We start from the raw sequence: 22,789 nt of genomic DNA on the forward strand, positions 1-22,789 counted from the left end.
AACAACCCTATAAAGACTCCGAAAAGTGAGAAAAGACAATAGTCCAGCTGAGGACTCTGTGACTCAAGGTGGGACACATTGATAAACTCCCTGGGTTTTCTTTTTGCCTCATCTATTCAAGACAAAATACTGAAAAAGTTGGCAACTCTGAAAAGCCAATACACACAGACCAAAAAAATTCCCCAAACAGTGGCTCCCTCTAGCCCAAGTACCAGGAAAGGGGCAGCCTACAAAACAAAGCCTTTTGTTTTGTTTGTTAGCAAAACAAACAAAAAACCTCCCATAAAATAATCTCAAAAACACAAACTGCCATAATTCAGCCAATATGAAATGGATAAGTACCCTGTAAAGAATAATTATTATTAAAAAATCTGAACATCTCTATGCCCTGACGGCATAGAGAGAATGAGGCTTCCACACTTGTTCATGCTCCAGAATAGCCTGGAGAATTCTAACATTTAAAGAATTAAAACCAGTTCTACACAATCCCTTTCAGAGAATAAAAGAGGAAGAAATCCAAACTAGACAAAGACAGTACAAAAAGAGAAAACTAAAAACCAGTATCCCCTATGGACATAGACATAGAAGTCCTTACCAAAATACTAGAAAGCAGAACGCAGCAGTATATAGAAGAATTACACACCATCACCAGCATGGCTTATTTCAAGACTTCAAGCCTGGTTCAGTATTAAAGACCAAATCAATGCTATCTACCATATTAACAGTTTAAAGAAGAAAAACCACCTGATACAATTCAACAATCACTCATGATAAAAACTCTCCAAAAATGAGGAGTGGAGGGGAACGTCTTCAACTTGATAAAAAACATCTAAAAAGCCCTACAGCTAATATCTTAATGGTGAGAGACTGAAAGCTTTCCTCCTAAGATGGGAAAAAAAGCAAGGGTGTCTCCTCTCTCATCATTTTTATTCAAAATAGTACTAGAAGTTCTGGCCAGTGCAATAAGGCAGGAAAAAAACTAAACGGCAGACAGACTTAAAGGAAGTAATAAAATCGTTTCTATTTGCAGATGACATGATATTCTACGTAGGAAATCTCTACAACCCTCCAAGAACTACATAAGTTCAGTGAAGTAAAAGTGTACTATACAAGACCACCACATAAAAACTAGCTGCACTGCAATCACATCTGATAAAATTAATATCCATAATATTTAGAGAACTAAATTTCTTCTCCAAAGAGGATATGTAAATGGCCAATAAGCACATAAAAAAGATGATCAATAGCATTAATCATTTAGGGAAATGCAAATCAAACCCACAACTCTTACCCATTAGGATGGCTACTGTCAAAAACAGAAAGTAAGTGTTGGTGAGGATATGGAGAAACTGGAACTCCTATGCACTATTTTTGAAAATGTAAAATGGTACAGTTGCTATGGAAAACAGTATGGCAGTTCTTTGGGAAAATAAAAATAGTATTATCATATGATCCACCAATCCCATTTCTAGGTATACACAAAACAAATCAAAGCAAGAACTTGAACAGATATTGGACACCATGCTCACAGCAGCATCATTCACAATAGCCAAAAGGTAGAAGCAACCCAATGGATGAATGGCTACACAAAAGGTGATTTATACATATAACCTTTAAAAAAAAAAGAGGTAAAATTCTAACATTGCTACAACATGGATGAACCTTATAGAAATTATGCTAAGTTAAATAAACCAGTCACCATAAAATACTGTAGAGACGGAAAGTAGAATGGTGGTTGCCAGGGTTGGAGGTTGGGAGGAGATTTACTGTCTAATAAGTCACAAAGTTTGTTTTGCAAGATGGTAAAAATTCCGTAGATGCAAAACAGTGTGAATGCACTTAAAATGTCAATAGTATTCCAAGATACTAACAATAAACACGTAGAAACTGAAATGAAAAATATATCACATACAGTTGTTTAAAAAAAACTTAGGTGTAAACCTAAAAGAATATGTATAGGACTCTGAAAGTTGATTATACAAATTGGGTCATTTTTGTCATAACTAAGTAAACCAGAGTGGAGGGGACAGTGGGGAAAAATCACTCAGGGCACATAGCACCAGCTCCAAGAACTGAATTTTCTACAAGCCTACCTGCTAAAATGGCCTGCTGTAGCCCTAAGACTAGTTTTACCAAGTAGATGCTGAAATGACCTGTTGTGACTCTGAAGACTACTTTTACCTGCTGCCTTTCACTCACCAATCAGAGACTGCCAGCTTCCAAAAGCTCTTCTAGTGTCAATGAACTTTTCTTCAAAATATTACATAGCATTTCTCTTTCTAATAAAATGGCCAACCTTCTCTTTGTTCCTGTAACATACGGAAGACCACTGTGGTCTGTATGTATGCCCCAAATTGCAATTATGTGATTCCTAAATACATGTTTAATTTAGAGATATGTTTATTTCGACTCTGTCAACTTACATGCTGAAATCTACAAATTGTTGATGAAAAAAATCAAAGTTCTAAGTAAACAGAGAAACAATCCATGTTCATGGATTCAAAGGCTCACAGTAAAGATGTCAGCTCTCCCCACATTTAGATGTAGATTTAACATAATTCTATCAAAAGTCTCTGTAAGAATTTTTACAAACAGAAGCAAGAGTATTCTAACATTTATATGGAAAGAAAAGAGCTACAAAAACAAAAATAATTTTGACAAAGAATAATGGAAGAATAATTTTTCCCTAATTTCAAGACTTTAAAAAAATATAGCTATAGAAATCAAGACTGTATAGTATTGGAGGGCAGACATAATTCTATGGAATAAAGAACCCAAAATAGCCCCATATAGTATGGCCAACTAATTTTTGACAAAGTTGCAAAAGTAGTTCATGAAGGAAGAAGAGTCTTTCCAACAACTAGTGTTGCAGGAACTGGGTATCAACCAGCAAAAAAGTAAACTTATGTCTAAACTTCAATCTTACACAAAACTTAACCCCAAATGGATGACAGATTGAAATGTAACATAATGAGACTTTTTAGAAGAAAATACAGGCGAAAAGTATTTGAGAACTAGGGCTTGGTGAAGAGTCTTAGACATAACACCAAATGCATGATGCATAAAAAATTTTTTAAATTGATAACTAGACTTCATTAAAATTGGAAATTTGCTCTGTGAAAAACCTGGATAAAATGATGAAAAGACAAGCTACCAAGGACACATATCTGGAATATATAAAGAGTCTCATAACTAAGCAATATAAAAACAAACCCATTTAGAAAACGCACAAAGAACATGAGGAGACATTTCACTGACAGGGATATGTGAATGGCAACCAAGCAGATGTAAAGACGTTCAACATCACTAGCCACTTGTGAAGCCCAAATTAAGACAATCATTAGATATCACTATACATATTAGAAGAGCTAAAATTAAAGGACTAACAAAAACCAAATGCTGGCAAAAATATGAAAAAGCTGTATCTTTCATCCATTGCTGCTGGGAATGTAAAATGGCAGCCATGCCGGAAAAATAGTTTGGCAGTTTCTTAAAATATTAAACATAGACTTGCCACACAACCCAGTAATTGTATTGCTGGGCGTTTATCAGAACTCAAGTTTATGTAAAATCCTGTAGACAAATGTTTGTGGTAGCTATTTTGGTAACAGTCCCAAATTGAAAAACAACTGTGATGTCCTTCAACAGGTGAATGTTTAAATGAACTATAACATGTCTAACATCCATATCATGGAATACTACTTAGCAACAAGACATGAACTACTGATACACTAAGAAACACACACACACACACACACACACACACACACCTGTATACACACAGAGACACACACAGAAAAAGAACTCACAAAGGAAATACAGAAAAGTATCTAGGATATTTTTATTAGGGTCTTTGCAGTTTAGTTATTTTAACATAAAAGTCCTTAATAATCTGTGATTAGCAAAGGTAGTATTTTAGGATTATGCTGATTTTTATAAACAAAAGCAAAACTATAGCATCTTATGTACAAATTTAAAATGTTTTCAAGTTTCATTATGTCTCACGTACTTTAAAACTATCTGCTTTTGAGCCTAAAGACCAATTAATTCTTTGTGGTTTAAAACTGAAACAATGCTATAAACCTTATTCTTTGATCAATAAAGCCAAAGTTTAATAAGTCTGACCTGACTTAATAAAACAGTAACTCATTGTGGTAGATTCTTTCTTACTGTTCAAGATGAGTGGGAGATTTATAAGATACTTCCTTAACTGAAGAAAAAAAAATCTAATTAGGACCTTTCATTGTTCACAATTTCAAAATGAGACTTTACACATTCATTCTTTAAAAGAATCTTAAATTAATGAATGAATGCCTAAAACATCTTGCACATAAAAACTGAAGCCTTAAAGCAAGAACAGCACTTAATTAGTAAAAGCTTGCAAAACAACATTCTAAATAAAGAAACATTTAACATGAGTGAATGAAACCAAGGCTTGGGGGGAGGAGGGGAGAGAAACAAACAAAACACCAAACTAGATCCCTCAAAAAATGTCAAAAAAAAGCTGAGGTAAGTCAAGTTGCACACAACCATCTCTACTGATTTTCTGAATGCCAAAATAATGACAGTTCGTTTAAATTACAGAACCATTCCTAATATGAACGTAGGTGGTACTGACCTAGGAAGAAAGGCTACAGGGAAACGCATCTTCTAACCCCATAATCGCCAGCCATTATCTGGTTTATCTTAGGGTTCTAAAGCTTGTTCACATATTCCAGACATGAAATACACTTTAGATTTTATTTTTAATACCAAACAATGGTAGGAGAGCAAAGGCCAATGAACAGAGTTGATGGTTACAGTAAACGTTTTCAAGTTCTTTTATGCAAACAAATTGGAGGACATGTAACTCTTACTTCCTTTTTGAAAAATGCAAAGATTTTACATTTCAATTCATTTCTATGTGCTCTCACAATTTAGAGACTAAAATGGAATAAGTAAAACAGCTCAATGCTTGAAAAAAAGTTAGCAGCAAAGAAAACGCATGTGACATTCATTTTACACTTTGGTCTGAAGATACTCAGAAAAATGCAGCTGCACATCTCAGCAACTTTATTTCTGTAAACCATTATACTGTGAATTTAGTTTCTTCTTTATTATAACCATTTAAAAGCGGTGCTTTTACATTCAGAAAATCCCTGACATTTGTGAGGACAACATTCTGGTTGTTCTTTATCATGTTTTAAGTGGACGGACAGCCTTCCCAACATGACAGTAAACTCCTTGAGGGCTGGAACAGAATTTAGACTTCATATACCTCCTGCCCAGACACCACATGCCCTAGACGCTGGGGATACAAAGACAAGGATACAGTGCCAAGCAGGCATCCAATAAATGCCTGCGGTTCATGGCGATGATCTTCATCTCATGTTCTTCAGAGACAAGCAACAGAAGACATCTGCAGAGCCAACTACCCACTTTTATCAACTTTCTTGTTAATTAGTACCACATGTTTATTACTCAACGTCTGAATTCTCAAATTGAATCATCCTTGGATTATTTTTCTTCATTTCGAAATGTGTTATAAATGTTTAATCGGGTCAAGATCACTTTAAAATGTGCTGTTGATCCATTTTTAGAACAAGAACAACGTTATCTGAAATCTTCATAAAACTCATTAATTAACCACAATAAAATGTAAGAAAGTGATGCTAATGCAAGCGACCCACCAAAAAAGCCCGAGACGTATCTGGAATGAAAGGCCCTATCTCACGCCTCACAGCCTCAACTTGTCTGTGTTTGCTTCTCCAGAGAGGCCAGAATTCCAGAAACAAAGACACTTCATGCTCCATACCCAAGCTCCAGATCTTTCAGTAACCACTAAAGCTCAAATGATGACTTGCCTAGTGAGAGGAATCTGGGCCCAAACCAGATAGTAAGTCATAGCCAAAGTCAACCGCTTGAGCAGAATTTAGATACTTTCGAGATAGCCATGAACCAGATATCGCTTTGCAGCTACTTAAAAAACTTGTTGGTTAATCATCTCAAATTCGCTGTGCATAATCAACTAAGATTTTTGATTCCATTCTCTTTGACTACTAGGTTGGAACATGCAATCCACTTTTATAAAGCAAACTTCTCTCTCTGAGGTGTTACACAAAAAGTACTAAAGAGAATAAGCTTTGCCATATTCCTGCTCAGAGGAAGGAATGTTTTCTTTAAACCTCTCATAGCTACTCAGGTTTTGGTGTTTTGCTTTCATCTTTATTGGACCCACTCCCTTTACTTGGGCCACCAGTCCAGTGGAACGTACTATGCACTTCAGAGCTTCTACCGTGCTTTCATTAGTTTACATTTGCTGATAATGGAATCCATTTGTTACCCACTGATTTAAATCTCCCAAATGACCTAATGCTCTTGGTTTTCGTTTTCATTACACTGCATTTTTCAAGTCTACTTTGAAGAAATGTTTAAACAACGAAAAGGGATAGGAGACACTCTCATAAAAATATTAAAACTCCCTTCTTATCATTCAATAAGCAAGATAACCAGCAACCAAGTCAATTAGCGCAAAATTTTATCAACACAGTGAAACTCTGGACAATAAGAGCAGTAAATACAACTGTTTTGTTCCAGGCCAAGCTTGGGATTCTCTCCTGTGTCTCCTATCAATTCTAGCAGAGTTTGACACAGAAACCGAGTCCCCGTCTTAACAATGCTCAGCTTACATGATTTACTCACAAGTCCCTAAAAGTTGAGAATTTAAGTAAATTCCACCTTTTTGCCATTTAAAACAAATCTTTACAAACTCTTCTTAAATCCAGGCACTTTTTTCAAGTCTTGAACCTATTATATAATAGTAACAAAAACTACAGAATCAGAAGGTCCTATATACAGCACTACCGCACAGTCCTTTTAATCTAAATGTTTCTGTTAAATATTTTTTAAAATATCAACTATTCCTTTAATGTATTTTGAAAAACAAAGTATCGTGTCTAGAAATAAAACAGTACTATAAAGCACTGCTTTTTCCATTCTGCACATTCCTTTCTTCTTGAAATTTCACAATTTTAAGGAATTATTCATTTTCAAAAATACTTTCAAGGGTGTAGTTATGAAATAGCTGTAGTTTCTAGCTTAAAGTCAGGACGATGCTCCAAAAGCAAACTCTAGTAACACCAGCAAATGCACAACGTGAAGACGAACTAAATGGTACTTCTACTTTTTCTCATCATCTTGAATGCAGTTTAAATGTTTTAAGAAAACATACTCCAAAACCCTGTTTTTAAAAATGTCAACATAACACAGTGGTTGATCATCTTTGTTGCAAAAGAGCCTTTGTTTTATCAACGAATTCGCAATAATAGATTCTTGAATAGGATGTTTTTTTAAGAGACATTAAAATACAGTTCCATTCATAATCACTGGACTACATGCAACTTCTAAAAACACGTTATTTTAAATAAGGATTATGAAAATTTGTAAACTAGTTCAAATATACTTATTTACATTTCAGTTAGTATACCACGGCATTTAGTCCTCCCTCCTCCCCAATACTCTCTAACTTCAAAGATGTACCAGTCAAGGTCAAGAAAATTAAGCACTGCCATTAACCTAGAAAAATATCTTTTGGTTTGAGGGCTTGCGGAATTATATATCATTACTTTAAAATGAAGATCGAAGCTCTCAGATGAGCAATCACTTGCTTTGGATTTATACGATCAGTACAGATGGCAGGTGAGAAAAATACCGATGAGAAGTTCAAATGGCTCCAGTATCATCACAGAATTCACAGAGCACTTTTATCAGTTCTTCCTCAAGCAATCAGCACACTTCAGAATGTACTCCGGAAGAGACAGAAACTGCCTTCTTTACGAAGAAAACTTAGATCTAAATGTGAAATTGGAACTCAAAAGTTCTGGACATTAAGGCTCAGATTCCTGTATTTCAACTTCTCTGTTGTTGGTTCATCAAAGAAATTATCTGTGCTGATGAAATGATCTGTGCCACTTACGATTAAATGATACCTCAAAAATGACGATTAATCAAAAAGAAATGTATTTATTTGAAATTTCCCTGACACTCAAATGCATCTTTGACTGTATTACAAAATAAATAATCACGGTCTTTCAGTCTAGAGTGTGTCCAAATACAAGCCTATAAGGTCATATCTTTCTCAAAACGCAGACACATGTGGAGAAACCAGACACTTGGCAAACAAAAACAGTCATGTTGCAAAGAAAACAAAAGCAAAGAGTTATTTTAAAAATACAGCCCATAGTTGTGTAGTTTGCTAAAATAAACAATATTGTGTAATACTACAGAACAGAATTTTGTTTAGTTTTGGATAGCTTTCAGTTAAACATCTAATTGAGAACATAATCTTTGGATGTAGTTAACCAATAACCAAATTAGACCCCAGTAAAACATATGAAATATTAGAATCTTAACTGATAGTAAACCCTCTGTAAGAACAGAAAGTCTGTCAGGGGGTCGGGGGCAAGGGGAGGGAGAGGATTAGACAAATACCTAATGCACGCGGGGCTTGAAACCTAGATGACAGGGTGATAGGTGCAGCAAACCACCATGGCATATGTATACCTATGTAACCAACCTGCATGTTCTGCCCATGGACCTCAGAACTTAAAAGTTAAAAAAAAAAAACCAAAAACATAAAGATCTGTGCTACAGTCCTAAATCTAAATCTACTGCAGAAGAGGAGAGGAGGAAAACAACCAATCTGTCATCTCACCAATTTACAAGTTTCATGATACATGTTTCTTACCCACAGCTAACGTGTGTGTATACATAATAAGAATAAAAACTGCAGGCTATGTGCAAAGCTGGTATTTTATTTATTAGTATCACCAGCATTAAGAAAGTGGATTTCTCGATTGACGGTATCTAGGGTAGTAACTGGTCACTCAAATATGGCCACACAGGACAGTAACTTGGCTGAGTCAGCATCTTCTGCAGTTCAACCCACTTTTCAGGTCCAGAGCCTGGATGCAACTATCTGTTATTTAGCCAATGCTATGAGATGTCTAGTTAGTAATTTACATAGGTCCTTCCAGTAACAAGAATACTCTTAATGCACCTTCCTCATCCCAAATCCCTTGTATTTCATTTAAAAAGTAAAACTTGTTTATGCACAGATGATAGTTATAATGTGCATGTATTAGTTGCAGATGCGTAACAGCAGTTGTACATACTCATAAAGGTGCATATGTGACACTGTGATAAACATACACAATGCGTAATGACAAAGTCAGGGTAACTGGGACACCAGCACCTCAGACACTTATCATTTCTTTGTGTTAGGAACATTCCGATTCCACTCTTCCAGTTAATTTGAAATGTACAATAAATTATTGTTAACTATAGTTGCCCTATTGTGCTACCAAATACTAGCTCTTACTTTTACCTAACTGCATTTTTGTATCCATCCCTCTTCATCCTCCCTCCCCAACACCCTGCCCAAATTCCCTCCTATTTCTAATCAGTCATTGGCCTCATGAATATTTATTGAGAGAGAAGAGTTAGAGGGTCACTGTGAGGATGAAATAAGATGATACGTGATAATCCTTTAGCAAAATGCTAGAACCAATACATATTAACCACCGCAATCACTGCTACCACTACCATATCACTAGAATAGAATTCATGGCAGAAATGGAGTGAGAATCCTCCCCACCAAGTTCTCCCAGGCCAGTTTTTGTCAAATTGTGAGTGGTCCTGGGCATGAAATTCACGTAATGTGTTGTGACCAGCATTTCTTAAAAATATTAAAAACTAGAACAGATTAAAAAAATACCAGAGTGTACCAGATGAGGGTGAGTACTTTAGCACATTTCTGTTTCAGCTGTGTGCACGTGCATGTGCACGTGTGCATAAATACATGAAAGTGAGTATTATGTCTCAGTGTAAAGTGCATGTCTTACAGGGGACTACGGTTGAGTGTCTGGAAAACACTATTCTAGGCATGAAGTCATCTAAAACTGCAACTTTAATCTGATCACAATAGTAAGGAAGACAGAAGGTGGATGAAAGGGCAGTATGTAAAATTCAGCAGTTTCAGAAAGCCAGTAGGTAACACTAATGTGGGTACTTTGGAAGCATACATCTTTCATGGTGAAATGCATTCTGGCTGTTAAGCAGCTTGATTCTCACAAAGGAATCTTAAAGATTCAGAGATCAGCTGGGCGCAGTGGCTCAAGCCTGTAATCCCAGCACTTTGGGAGGCTGAGACAGGTGGATCACGAGGTAAGAGATCGAGACCATCCTGGTCAACATGGTGAAACTCCGTCTCTACTAAAAATACAAAAAATTAGCTGGGCATGGTGGCACATGCCTGTAATCCCAGCTACTCAGGAGGCTGAGGCAGAGGAATTGCCTGAACCCAGGAGGCGGAGATTGCAGTGAGCCGAGATTGCGCCATTGCACTCCAGCCTGGGTAACAAGAGTGAAACTCCGTCTCAAAAAAAAAAAAAAAGATTCAGAGATCATAAAACATACTACGATCTTAACTTATGTAGTCTGAATTTCCCACTTCACATACAGTGAAACTGAGGCTGAGAAGTTGTGGTCTGCCTGGTCACAAAGCTAATGACTGACAGAACTAGAAAACTTGTATTTGGATTTCTAGTTTATATACTAAAATACTCAGTGTTCATCCTTCAGTTACTTGGTGTTATATAGCAATGATCATGTATTCGGTGTAAGTAACATTAATGTGAATAGAACAATTTTGGAAGCTGTAAATGAATAATCAGAAAATGTCATGAACAATACCTAAAATTCAACTGGCTGTAACTCCAATATCCCTAAGATTTGAGTGATTCTAAGAACATGACAGAATGCAGGATTCCATCAAGTTCGAACCCCTTTAGAGTTAAAAAGGAATCAATGACAGACCTTAGGAGCTAATGCAATACACAGGCAGTCAAGATAGAAACCTCTTGGCCTTAAGAGATGCTAACTTCATGGAGCAGAACAAATAGTGAGGCAGGGGAACACCTGGTCATGTACAAATACAATTGATTTTTTGTATACTAACTTTTATGTCCTGCAACCTTGTTAAAATTCATTTCTTAGTTTCAATAGTTTGTATAGCGCAGTCTTGAACATTTTCTATGTAAACAATAATTTGTGATTCCAACATGAAATGCTATGTAAATAACTGATTTAGACTTGCGATTTACACTATGTAGATATTTAGGTTTATTGTGTCTATAAATGTAATTCATTAGGTTTATATGAATACTTTGTCAGATAATTGAATTAAGAAGGAAACTGAATATATTAAGTTTATAAGAGGCTTAAAATGTTTAAAGAAATTTAATCAGTATTTTGTAAATGCAAATGTTATTCAAAAGCCCCTTAAAAATAATTGCTAAAATTTGCAAGACTTACACATTGAAAATAACATCTGTAATTTGCATTTCAACCTTTAAAGAAGAAACAGATGTTGCTTTAATAGACTGCTACTTTAATGAGCTGAATACTAATTTCTAAAATTAAAGGAAACCTTGGAATCATCTTTCCTGCAAAGGAAAATCATGTTCACAGGCACTGAAAAACTCACGTTTTAACAGTTAATATCCATACACCCACAAATTTGGAAATCTAACACACAGCTTTAAAAGTTGATATAACCAGTGCCTTTCCATTGAGGGCTGTAATCTTTTTAGTGGGGTATGAAATCATTTTATGGGTCAAGACAGTCATTTTCTTTTACATAGGATAACAAAAAATAATGGAGTGCACTGTACTGAGTGCCCTAAGGATCACATGAATCCAAAGAATCTTTGTCTAACAAATTGTAATCTATTTATTCTCTGTAATATATTGATACAAATGAGGCACTTCATGACCCTTTATGTTCATTGGGGGTTGGCAGCATTAGAACCATATGGTAAATGAAAAGGAGCATCATGAGGACATTACCATTCTTATACCTAAATGGTGCCAAGAATCAAAAACCTCCTGACATGGCTAGCGTTTTTGTTTTGTTTTGTTTTGTTTTTTGAGATACTGTCCTGCTCTGTCACCCAGGCTGGAGTGCGGCGGCGCAATATTGGCTCACTGCAGCCTCCACCTCCCAGGTTCAATTAATTCTCCTGCCTCAGCCTCCCAAGTAGCTGGGATTACAGGCACACACCACCACACCAGGTAATTTTTGTATTTTTTAGTAGAGACGGGGTTTCATCATGTTGGGCAGCCTGGTCTTGAACTCCTGACACCAGGTGATGTGCCCGCCTTGGCCTCCCAACATGCTGGGATTACAGGTATGAGCCACTGCGCCCAGTCGTGGTTGACTTTTGCTAAACAATGTGGATGTGGTCTTGGCTGCCTCAGTCTTCTTCAATGACTTTCACCTTAATGCTACGTTAGCTTCCCAATACCATGGCCACAGCTTGTCACACCTCTGAAATAGTAAAATCAGATACTTGCTCTCAATGGCATTTCCTATCTTTACATACTCCACTACTCTAGTTCTTACAGAGACTTCCAATTCTTTGAACCTTTCTATGTCATCCTGGCACATTTATCCTCTCTTCAGTTCCTTCCTAACTGAATTCAAAACCATTTCTTTGTCATAAGTCTTAAATTCTTGCTCTTTCCCTGCAATGGCCTGGTAAGTTCCCAACCCTGGAAAAGTCAGGCTGCTGAAGAAGCGTCACATCTACGTAGAGTTCATCACCTTCAGTCTTAACCAGGCCTGGCCATCAGCTTCATCTCATTCTCAGCAGCTACTTAACATACCTGCTCAAATCTCTTACCTCTCTCTTCACCAGCACATGCTTCAATGGGAAGAGAAAAGGCATCAAGTGAGAAAGCGCTCAACCTACCATTGCCACACCAATATATTTATCTTCATTTCCTCATTCTCTCCTAAGACAGGAAGGGTCTCTCTCTAAAGCTAAACTTCCCATCTATGTCCTTGATCTTTCTTACGCTACGTTCCTTCTCAGGGACCTTAATATGTTTTCATCTTTCTTCTATATCTTTACTCTTTCCCTTCCCTGACCTTCATCAGCTTCTGAAAATGCTCAAACCTCTCACCCACCCCCTTCCTCCATTTGACTTACCACTCTAGCCAGTGTCTTCAAAATCAAGTTTCATTATGGCCACTTTCTTTACTTTCACTGTATTTTAAAGCCACGATTCTACTTCCACTAAAACTAAAACAGGTCTTCACCAAGATTGTCGAAGGATGTTTCTCAGGTCTTCTCAGCAGAATCTGACACTGTCGCTGCCTCCTGCTTCTGGAAAATGCTTCCCATGGCTTTCTTGATTCCATGCCCAGGGCTTCCTCTTTGGCCTCCAATGAACTCTTCATCTGCTCAGTCATTATATGCTGGGCCCTCAGGGCTGTCCTCTGCTCTTCACTCCAGAAGGTAATCTCACTCATTCGTAGGGCTCCCATTCATGGATCACATCCCCCAAATCAGTGGCTCCCTCCTAGATTTCATCAGAGTTTCGGACCTACATGTCCAACTGCCTCCTTGATACCTCTGCCAGATGTCTCACAAACACCTTTATTTCCACCTTTATATCTTCCACTTTACACCTTTATGTCCAGAACTGAATTCACTATTCTCTGCAAAACCTGCTCTACCTCCCGTTTCTCATTTCAGAAATGAAGTCAGCAGGAACTCAGTTTCTGTCAGAACCTACACAACTGTCTTCACAAACTCTCTCTCTCCCCATCACCAAACACAATTAATCAATCACACAATTCTGTGGGTTCTACCTCCTGAGTGTCTTTGGCATCCATCGACTTCCTTTCCATTGCCCACTGCCATCACCCTAGTCCAAATCTTCATCATCTTTTGCTTAGATTACTGCATGCAAACCCTTCCTAACTGCTCTTAACCAACTCCCATTCATTCTTCATAACGTGGAGTAAAAGAGCACATCTGCTGATGCCTGCTAGTGCTTAAGATCCCTTCATGGCCTTACATTACCTTCAGGATAAAAATCTAAACTCCTTATCATGATTTGCAAAACCTTTATTAGCCAGCTGCATCTGGCCCTGCCCTAAATCCCAGCTACGCTCCAGGCCTTCCGAATATGTTCTGCTTTATCTGGAGCACTTAGCGTTTGTGTTCCAGCCCCTGTTGAAATCTTAACTTAGGCCACTTTATCTGAGCAGTTTTCCCTGACCTCCTACACCCCGTCAAATTCTGGAATGAGGACCCTCCTATGGGGACCCACAGCCTCTTCTTTCTCCCACAAGCTACTTATCACACTTGATTGAGCATGCTTAATAACTGTCTGCCAACTCCACTAGGTTCCCTGAGGGCTGGCACATCCCACTGGCATAACACTTGGCTCAGTAAATACATGCTGAGTGAAGGCGTTTACGAATTCTTCAAATGTATGTTTCTATTTTTGGTTGGCTCTTGTATTTCAAATTAAGCTAGCTTTTTGTTTCTTTTTAGAGTCCAATACTTTCCCATGTTTTGGGTCCTTTCTCTTCTTGGCCCCATGCAATCAACATGATCAACTGACATGAGGCAACATGCTACCACAGTCTGCGCTTTTTTTCCTGCACTGCACACCTCTTGGGCATTGCCTTTCATCCCCTTAGCCTCTCGTCTGACTCATGCCACAACTGGTGCAGTCCTGTAAAGCAAAGTAGGCAAGGTCTGTCGCTCTTGCTTCCTGCCTTTCTGATGCAGCAGCCTGGTACACATGTAGAAGCCTGCTTTGTATTTGTGCATGCACACACTCAAATGCAGAGGCATTAACACTCAATGGGATACCGTCAATCAGTGGAAAATGGAAGACAACAGGTAGATCTTTCTTCCTTTGGCCCCTCAGATGTACACCAGAGGGTGTCTCAAAAGAACTAAGCTCCAGTCCTTAGAGTGATGGATCACACGATAACACATCCTTCCTCTGATTTTCCCTCCTTCCCTGGTTTATTCTCCCGAGACCCTACTCCTATTCCAAGGGAGCATTTCCCAAATAAATAACCTGAATGAAAGTCCATGTTGCAGGATCTGCTTTTGGAGAGAAACTAACCTAAGACAGTCTCCTAGCATTAAAAGTGCTCAGAACTTTACTCTGGTTTTCTTTTTTTTTGACAGGGGTTAGCAGAAACTTTAATTCTTTCCCTGTTGCCAACATTTTCAGTGGATTTCAGAAAATCCTTCTTATTTTCAGACAGATTTCATATTATCAGTGAACGATCCACAGAAGCGCGAACAAGCCATTTCCTCTGAATGATATCTATTTCAAATTAATGCCACTTAGGAAAGTATGTTTCTCACAAGAAGAATAATCTTATCCCAGTTTCTATATTTATAGTAAAAGCATTTTGCTAGCATGACACAAAAGAACACTATAAAATAAACAGAACTCCACATACCTTCAGTTTATAGCTTCTTTTTCTGCAAGGAGACCATGTAGAAACAACCACAAAAAAGAATCTAAATAGTTTAAAAATACCTTGCAGAATAAGAATCGGAGAGATTCCATTCTTACATGAAGTTGGGTGTGAATGATTTAATTCTTGGACTGTTATGTCTGTCTGTGAGTCCGTTCTTCTCATTACTATTAGACACTGTATAGAATATCAAATTATGTGGTTTCCAAAACACAGCATCAAGTATCCTTTAACTATTTTTCTCAGTTTAAGTTAATGATTCACATTCTGTTTCTATAAAGCCACAGTTAAACACAAAAATGTTTACAGATAATTCACAAGGCAGGAAAATGTTCAATCAGATGTGGAAATTTTGAAGCTGACAAATAGCTTGATGATATCCTAGGATACCCATCTTTTGCCCCCTTCTTTATTTAATGTATAATCATTCGATTAATAGTCAGAGATCACTGAATTTATTGGCAAAGCAAAGTTTTTAACTTGCTACATTTATTGTTGCCTTCTAACATCAAACAAATTTTTCAAATTTCAAATTTGCTTATAAACAGGATACATGAAGATCATTAATGTTTACAAAATTTTAATGCTTTTTCAGTAGTTGTGATGGTTAATACTGTCAACTTGAATGGATTGAAGGATATAAAGTATTGATCCTGGGTATGTCTGTGAGGGTATTGCCAAGAGATTAAAATGTGAGTCAGTGGGCTGGGAAAGGCAGACCCACCCTTCATCTGGGTGGGCACAATCTAATCAGCTGCCAGTACAGCTAGAATATAAGCAGGTAGGAAAATGTGAAGAGAGAGACTAGCCTAACCTCCCATCCTACATCTTTCTCCTGTGCTGGATACTTCCTGCCCTCGATGCCAGACTCCAAGTTCTTCAGTTTTGGAACTTGGACTGGCTCTCCTTGTTCCTCAGCCTGCACACCGCCTACTGTGGGACCTTGTAATTGTGTGAGTTCATACTTGATAAACTCCCCTTTGTATATATCTATTCCATTAGTTCTGTCCCTCTAGAGACTAGAGGGATTAAAACAGTAGTAAAAAGTGTTTTTTACAATTTTTTTTCTTTCTCTTGACTATTCTCAGCTCATACCTATGATTTTTACTTTCATCAAAATAAAATATCCTTGTGAGGTAGTTCCATGCTTTCTCTACATATCTAAAGTACACTGTCTATTCCTAGAACAACTCTTATCATTAATCAGTAATGGTAATCTTACTTTTAGATAAAAGTATCTGAACTCAATACCCTCAAACTCTGAAGCATAAAAGTACACTTAAATAGCTCCCTAAAATAGAAAAAACAAGTCTCCTAAACACTGCACAGCTTTGCCAGGTATTACGGTATACAGGCTGAACCACGGTTCTGCTATATTAAGATTCTCACTTTTATACACGGTGACAGCTCAAAAGCCCACATGTATCTTCCAACTGATAGAGCCATCATCTAACTGGCAGCACTTTTTTTTAGTGGTACATAAAATAAAAAACTTAAAATTGATGATGTCTTATTTTCAACAAAACACTGTAGTTCAACCAGCACTTAAATAGCTGGTATGGGCTTTATTTTTATTTTTTAATTGGCATTTTAGATAACTCCCTCATAATATCAAAAAATGTCACTTTTCCATACAAACAAATGAAGCAGAATTCTAAGATGCCACAAAGCAGGAATAACTAACATTTATAGACATGTTCTAAAAAATCATGATACTTTTGAGCTTACTAAAATGATTTATATTATTTGCTACAGAATTAAATGAAATAAAAAACTGAGTGACTATAAAAGGAACTGCCTGTCTGGGGGAAAATTGTTGTTGTTGTTTTGAGGCAGGGTCTTGCGCTGTTGCCCAGGCTTAGAGTGCAGTGGTGCAATCACAGCTCACTGCAACCTCAAACTCCTGAGCTCAAGCAATTCTCCCACCTCGGCCTCCCAAAGTGCTGGGATTACAGGTGTTAGCCACTTTTTGAAAAGGGGGATTAGAGAAATATTATTTAGTTGCTAAATGGAAACTTAAGTCTACTTTTCACATCTGTCTCTGGCCAGCACTATAACAAGTTTCTGTCATTGACTTACTGCTCACACATGGCTTATTAAGCAAAGACTGGCTGATAAAAATTTATAAAATAGTATGTTTTAAAATTTCTCTGCAAGATTGGCTTTAAAGCAATCTTTTAAAATGAGAACAACTGTTAAAGTTTATCTTAAGACATCGCAGTTTTCACATTTTCAAGTAGAAAATGCAAATAAGTAAAACATTATACTTCAGTCATACACACCAAATATTGTAGCAAAACCTGTATTTTTGTTTCTTAGTGTTTTCACTAAAAGATTATGCAAACTAGAAAGCCTAGTATCTATTTACTTTTTAAACCAAGAGTCATGTTAGCACCACACTACATTGTACACAATGTATCTTTGAGACTATGTGGTTGAAAAAATAGTAATAATACAATAAAATGTTATTTTTAAGATGAGAGAAAGTAAACTGAAAAATTAGGAGCCTGTAACATTCTGTATTTTCCATATTAAAATACATTCTCCAGATTCACTAAACATGAAAGCCAAATTTCCAGGACACTTTCTTGTTTTGATGGTTTTCTTTTTACCACATAATAGTATACGAGTGATTCTACTTCCAGCTGGCTACATCCAAGAACCACCATCTTTACTGGCAACAAAGAATATATGTTTAAGTATTTAGCAAGCAACATCATTCATTTTGCAACTTGAAGTGGGTAGTTCAACCTCAAATGCAGATATGAAAACTATTTTACCTGCAGAAGTATGAAAAGAATAAAAGCTGAATTCGGCATTTAAAATAATTGGGAAAGTTACTGTCTACTTGCCACGACTTATTACTGCCGCACCTTTTTAAGGGGCCCTAGGAAGTTGCTTTCTCATTAGGCAGTTTCCCAGTGATGAAAATGACATTTTGGCTGAGCTATACCCTTTCGAGGGATCATGAACACAGCACCTGGGAAGTGGTTCCAGGCTGGAGAAACAGGCAAGTGAATGCAGGACAGACAGCGTGCTTCCTGAATCTGGTTCTTCCACAGTCAAGGTCAGAGTGGGACTCAGTTTTTCTGTGGGCATATGCTAGAGAAATTATGAAAGTATAAAAAAAAACATGCCAGGGTACCGTGCCAGCAAGAATGAAGGACAGAGTAGAGAGAGAAGAAAAGAAAGAGCCCTTTAAACAGCAAAAATATAATATAGATTAGAACCTCAGAGCTTCTGGGGATCACATTAGGTACAAGCTTCTTTATATTAGTTTAGATTTTCAGAAACTGTTGGGAAGAATTAAAGTGTCTTAGAAATTCACTATCCTGGGTAAATGCATAAAGTACTAAACCACAGTTAGGGACTATTATCTTTATAGCAAATTTAAATGTGATATCCTTACTAATAATGAATGATTTAGCTATATTAAAAATAAATTACAAGATTTTTTGCAAACATTCAAAGTATGTACAGAAGAGAATGAAAGGTAGACTACTCTGGTAAAATATATAACCTACTATAATTACAAATAGAAATAAAAATTATTCTTATTAGCCCCCTTGAAATGAATACTAACAATAAGTATTATTAAAAGTATGGAGCAATACTTGAATTTAAATTATTTTTTATCCTCTGATTAAAACAAATGTTACCTGTGATTTTTGTGACAAAAAGTATTAGAGGGGTCAATATGAAACGTTGTATTATGTTTTCAGGATAAAATGAGTAACAGGAAGTCACAGGATAGTGCTTGGGAAATGGCATATGGTCAAGAAAGTTTAATTTTTTTTGTAAATCTGGACCCAAAGATTTAAATACCAATGATAATATAATGTTTGCCCAACATGAAGAGTCAAATCAAATCATAGTTTATCTTTTATTGCTCTAACCAATTATAAAAGATAGGGATTACCTTTTAATAATGCTTTTCTGTAACATATCTATATTGGCTGGGCACGGTGGCTCAGGCCTACAATCCTGGCACTTTCAAAGGCCGAGGTGGGTGAATTGCTTGAGTCCAGGAGTACAAGATAGGGCTGGGCAATGTGGCAACATGCCACCTGTACAAAAAATACAAAAATTAGCCAGGCAAAGTGATGTGCACCTGTAGTCCCAGCTACTGAAGCAGCTGAGGCAAGAGGATTGCTTGAGCCCAGGAGGCTGAGGCTTCCATGAGCCAAGATCACACCAGCCTGGCCTCAATTAAAAAAAAAAAAATCTTTATTAGACACTGCCCATCACACTGTAGCAGCATTTGTTTGCTTATGACCAAATTAATGGTCAAATTGTTTTTTACCAAAAGCAAGTTTCTACCTTATCAAAAGTAAAAAGTAAATAAAGTATTACGAAGAAATGACATGGATGAGTCTTGTTTAGTTTTAAAAAAAAATACAGATACATGTGTATGCATATACGTGTGTAAAGAACTTCTGAAATCTGTATATATTCAGTTATTAATTTAAAAAGTCTAACAGATTCTTACTTAAAAAATCATTTGAGAAACTTCTGAACCCCTTTCTTTGAGGTAGGCAGAAAATCCTGCATTGAAAAACAAAGGACTTATTTATGAATAAAAGAATTTCTTTAGACTTTTCCAAGTAACTGCAGTTTGTCAATCCCTCCCCTACAGTAGCACAAAGTAGTGTATACAAAAGGATGGGGGGGGGGGATGTGATTTTCCTTCACACTGGCCACTGATACACTTTGAAACCATACTTTGTTTAACCGAAGCCTATGGTGATCAACTGTGCCTTCTGCTGAGTAATTTAACTACTCAACAGCTGGAAAGAGAAACAAGACTTAGCGAAAAAAGCACCATGCTGACGAACAACAATATTGCCCATATTAAGCTCTGTTTTCTGAGTCAAAGTTTGGGTCATGTAAAAGTAAAAGTGGCCCCAGAGAAGAGAACAGTTTCTCAGAGATTGCCATTTAAACCTCAAATGACCATGTTTCACAGCAGGCTCAATACATTCCAGCATGTAACTGCATTTTAATTTCCTAAAACCACAGGATATAAGTCTGATTTCAAATAGTGTCTGGACTGTGATATTCAATACTGATAAAACTGTATGGTCTCTTGAAAGTTCCACAAATTCAGCATATGAAGAAAGATCTTCAATTTCTTCGAGGTACTATTCTCAAAGAAATTTACTCCTGAGTTTTGTATATGAAGTCTAAACAATGAATATTAAGAGCTAAAGCTACTATCATAAGAAATATAACCTACTAGTTATAGGAAAAGAATACACAATTTTTCATCACTCACCAGGACACAGTATGTTCTATGAGACTAAATCTTTTTTGCCATGTTCATTACTACTTATTTTGGAACATAATTTTAAAATCTATTAACATGAATATTTCCTTGAATGTCTATTCAATTGAATGGAAATTATTCAATCACCTTCTCAACTTTATAAAAGCAGAATTTGTTTAGTCTCCAAGTATTAAGAAGAAATGCAACCTTTAAAACAGATCAACAAGGAAAAAAAGAAGGTGAAACAATCGTAAGTTGGGGAGTAAGAAATTTAGGATCATAATACTATTGGAATGCAACTTACACAGATAAAGTTTTATATGTGAATAGGAAATCTTTTAGTAAGATGTTCAGCAGTTTTCATCACAAGGAACTGGACTGACCTGACCTTGAGAAAAGCTAGAGGAGACGCTTTTTCTGAGGGGGGGAGAGAAGAGCAGATAGGTCTATGTTTTCTCTTATAATACTACTGCCTTTGGCTTTGAGTCTGACTCCAAAACTGATGGACAAATTTAATGTTTGTTTTAAAGCAACATATCTGATCAATGAGGTGTAACTTTCCTCAGAATAAAACAATCATACATTGACTAATAATTTCAGGTGTGGGAACTATAAAGCTCTGGTTATTCTAGGAAACCTAAATATCTAGAAAAACTGGGGCTAACGCCAGGGTTCCTGGCATATGAGTCAGCGGGGTCCCTGTGTTCACTCGTCATCAGATTCTAAGGTATCATCATGTGTAAGAAGGAGTCACTGTTGAGTTCATAATAGCTATTCAAGGAGATAACAAAATACAACATTACATGAGTCAATTTTTTTTACATGAAAATACCTAATTGTGAAACAAACGTGTATCTTAGAACCGAAGAAGGTACTGCATCCCTTTCCCTGCCCCTTATCTTTCATCTGATTTGGTTCCATCTACTCCTCTCCCCTCCTCCAACCTTTCCATTGATCTTTCCTTCTTTTTTTCCCAAACTTAGACTACAGGTCATAGCTAGAAAAATGTTTGTACTGTTAAGAAATATGGATCAGGCATCTCCTCTGTGGTGAGGCTGTGTGAGGCCTCAAAGTTCAATTAAGCACAATTGAGAATATCAAGGAACTTTAGGGGGAAGACAAGCATGTCAACTTAATGCAACCTATCCCAAGAGCATCAGCACCCGTGCCTGTCTTACAGAGCCACGGCTGAACGCTGTGAGGATGAGGAAGGCTGTGTGGAGGAGGACTACTTTGAACTGTGAGTGGTACTTAGACTACAGGGAGGTAAACAAAACTGCATGTCTTTGCAGAGAAAGGGATCAGAGTAAATAAAAGTATATGCGGACAAAAGCCTGTGGCATGTAAGGGATGCAACGTCCTAATTTGGCGAATGACCACCAAAACAACAGTAACGGGGGTGTCCTTAGCAGGTTTATCTCATTTTAATCCTCATTACAGCTCAGTAAGGTAGGTCTTATTACTATCTCAGTCTTAAAAGTGAGAAATCTGAGCCGGGGAGATTATTAAATTGCCTAAAGGCATGCAGTTTACCAGCTGACCATGGAGCCAGGATCTGAATCCAGGTGGCTTAACCCCATGCCCATACTTTTTTGTTTGAGTCAGAGTCTCACACTGTTGCCGCAGGCTGAGGTGCAATGGTGTGATCTCGGCTCACTGCAACCTCTGCCTCCCGGGTTCAAGCGATTATCCCACCTTAGCCTCCTGAATAGCTGGGATTACAGATGCCCACAATCACGCCTGGTAATTTTTGTATTTTTAGTAGAGACAGGGTTTCATCATGTTGGACAGGCTGGTCTTGAACTCCTGACCTCAGGTGATCTGCCGGCTTCGGCCTCCCAAAGTGATGGGATTACAGGCGTAAGCCACTGCACCTGGCCAGGGATATACTTGTAATGTCTGTACATACTCTTAATCCACAGAACATCTAAAGAGAAACAATGGGAAACAAAACTGCTGGAAGTATACACCAAAGATCTAAGATGAAAGTCAAAAAAGTGTTGTCACCCATTACAGTCTGTTTGCCTCCATGAAACTATTCTACAACTTAATTCAGTCTAGTTGGCCAATCTTTCTGTCTTCTCTACACTGACTAAATAATCCATCTAGCAGGCAATTTTTATGCACTGTGATAGTTATAAAAGATATGGATGTTGATATCAGCCCCTGAAAGCATATAAAAACCA

General features: G+C 37.1%; 1 protein-coding gene across 21 annotated transcripts in view; it reads right to left on the minus strand.

Annotated features, from left to right (window-relative positions):
- ATE1 (arginyltransferase 1) overlaps positions 1–22,789 on the minus strand; it is a 158,106-nt gene that overhangs the window by 20,365 nt on the left and 114,952 nt on the right. For 8 of the 21 annotated variants that reach the window (XM_078346685.1, XM_078346686.1, XM_035269307.3 and 5 more), the window contains one exon: positions 18,318–18,439. The exons of the other annotated variants lie outside the window; for them this stretch is intronic. In XM_078346685.1, coding sequence (XP_078202811.1) covers positions 18,318–18,439 — 122 coding nt within the window. The remainder of the gene's footprint in view (positions 1–18,317; positions 18,440–22,789) is intronic. 21 annotated transcript variants of the gene reach the window in all.

This window comes from Callithrix jacchus, chromosome 12 (assembly GCF_049354715.1).
Source record: "Callithrix jacchus isolate 240 chromosome 12, calJac240_pri, whole genome shotgun sequence".
Lineage (NCBI taxonomy): Eukaryota > Metazoa > Chordata > Mammalia > Primates > Cebidae > Callithrix > Callithrix jacchus.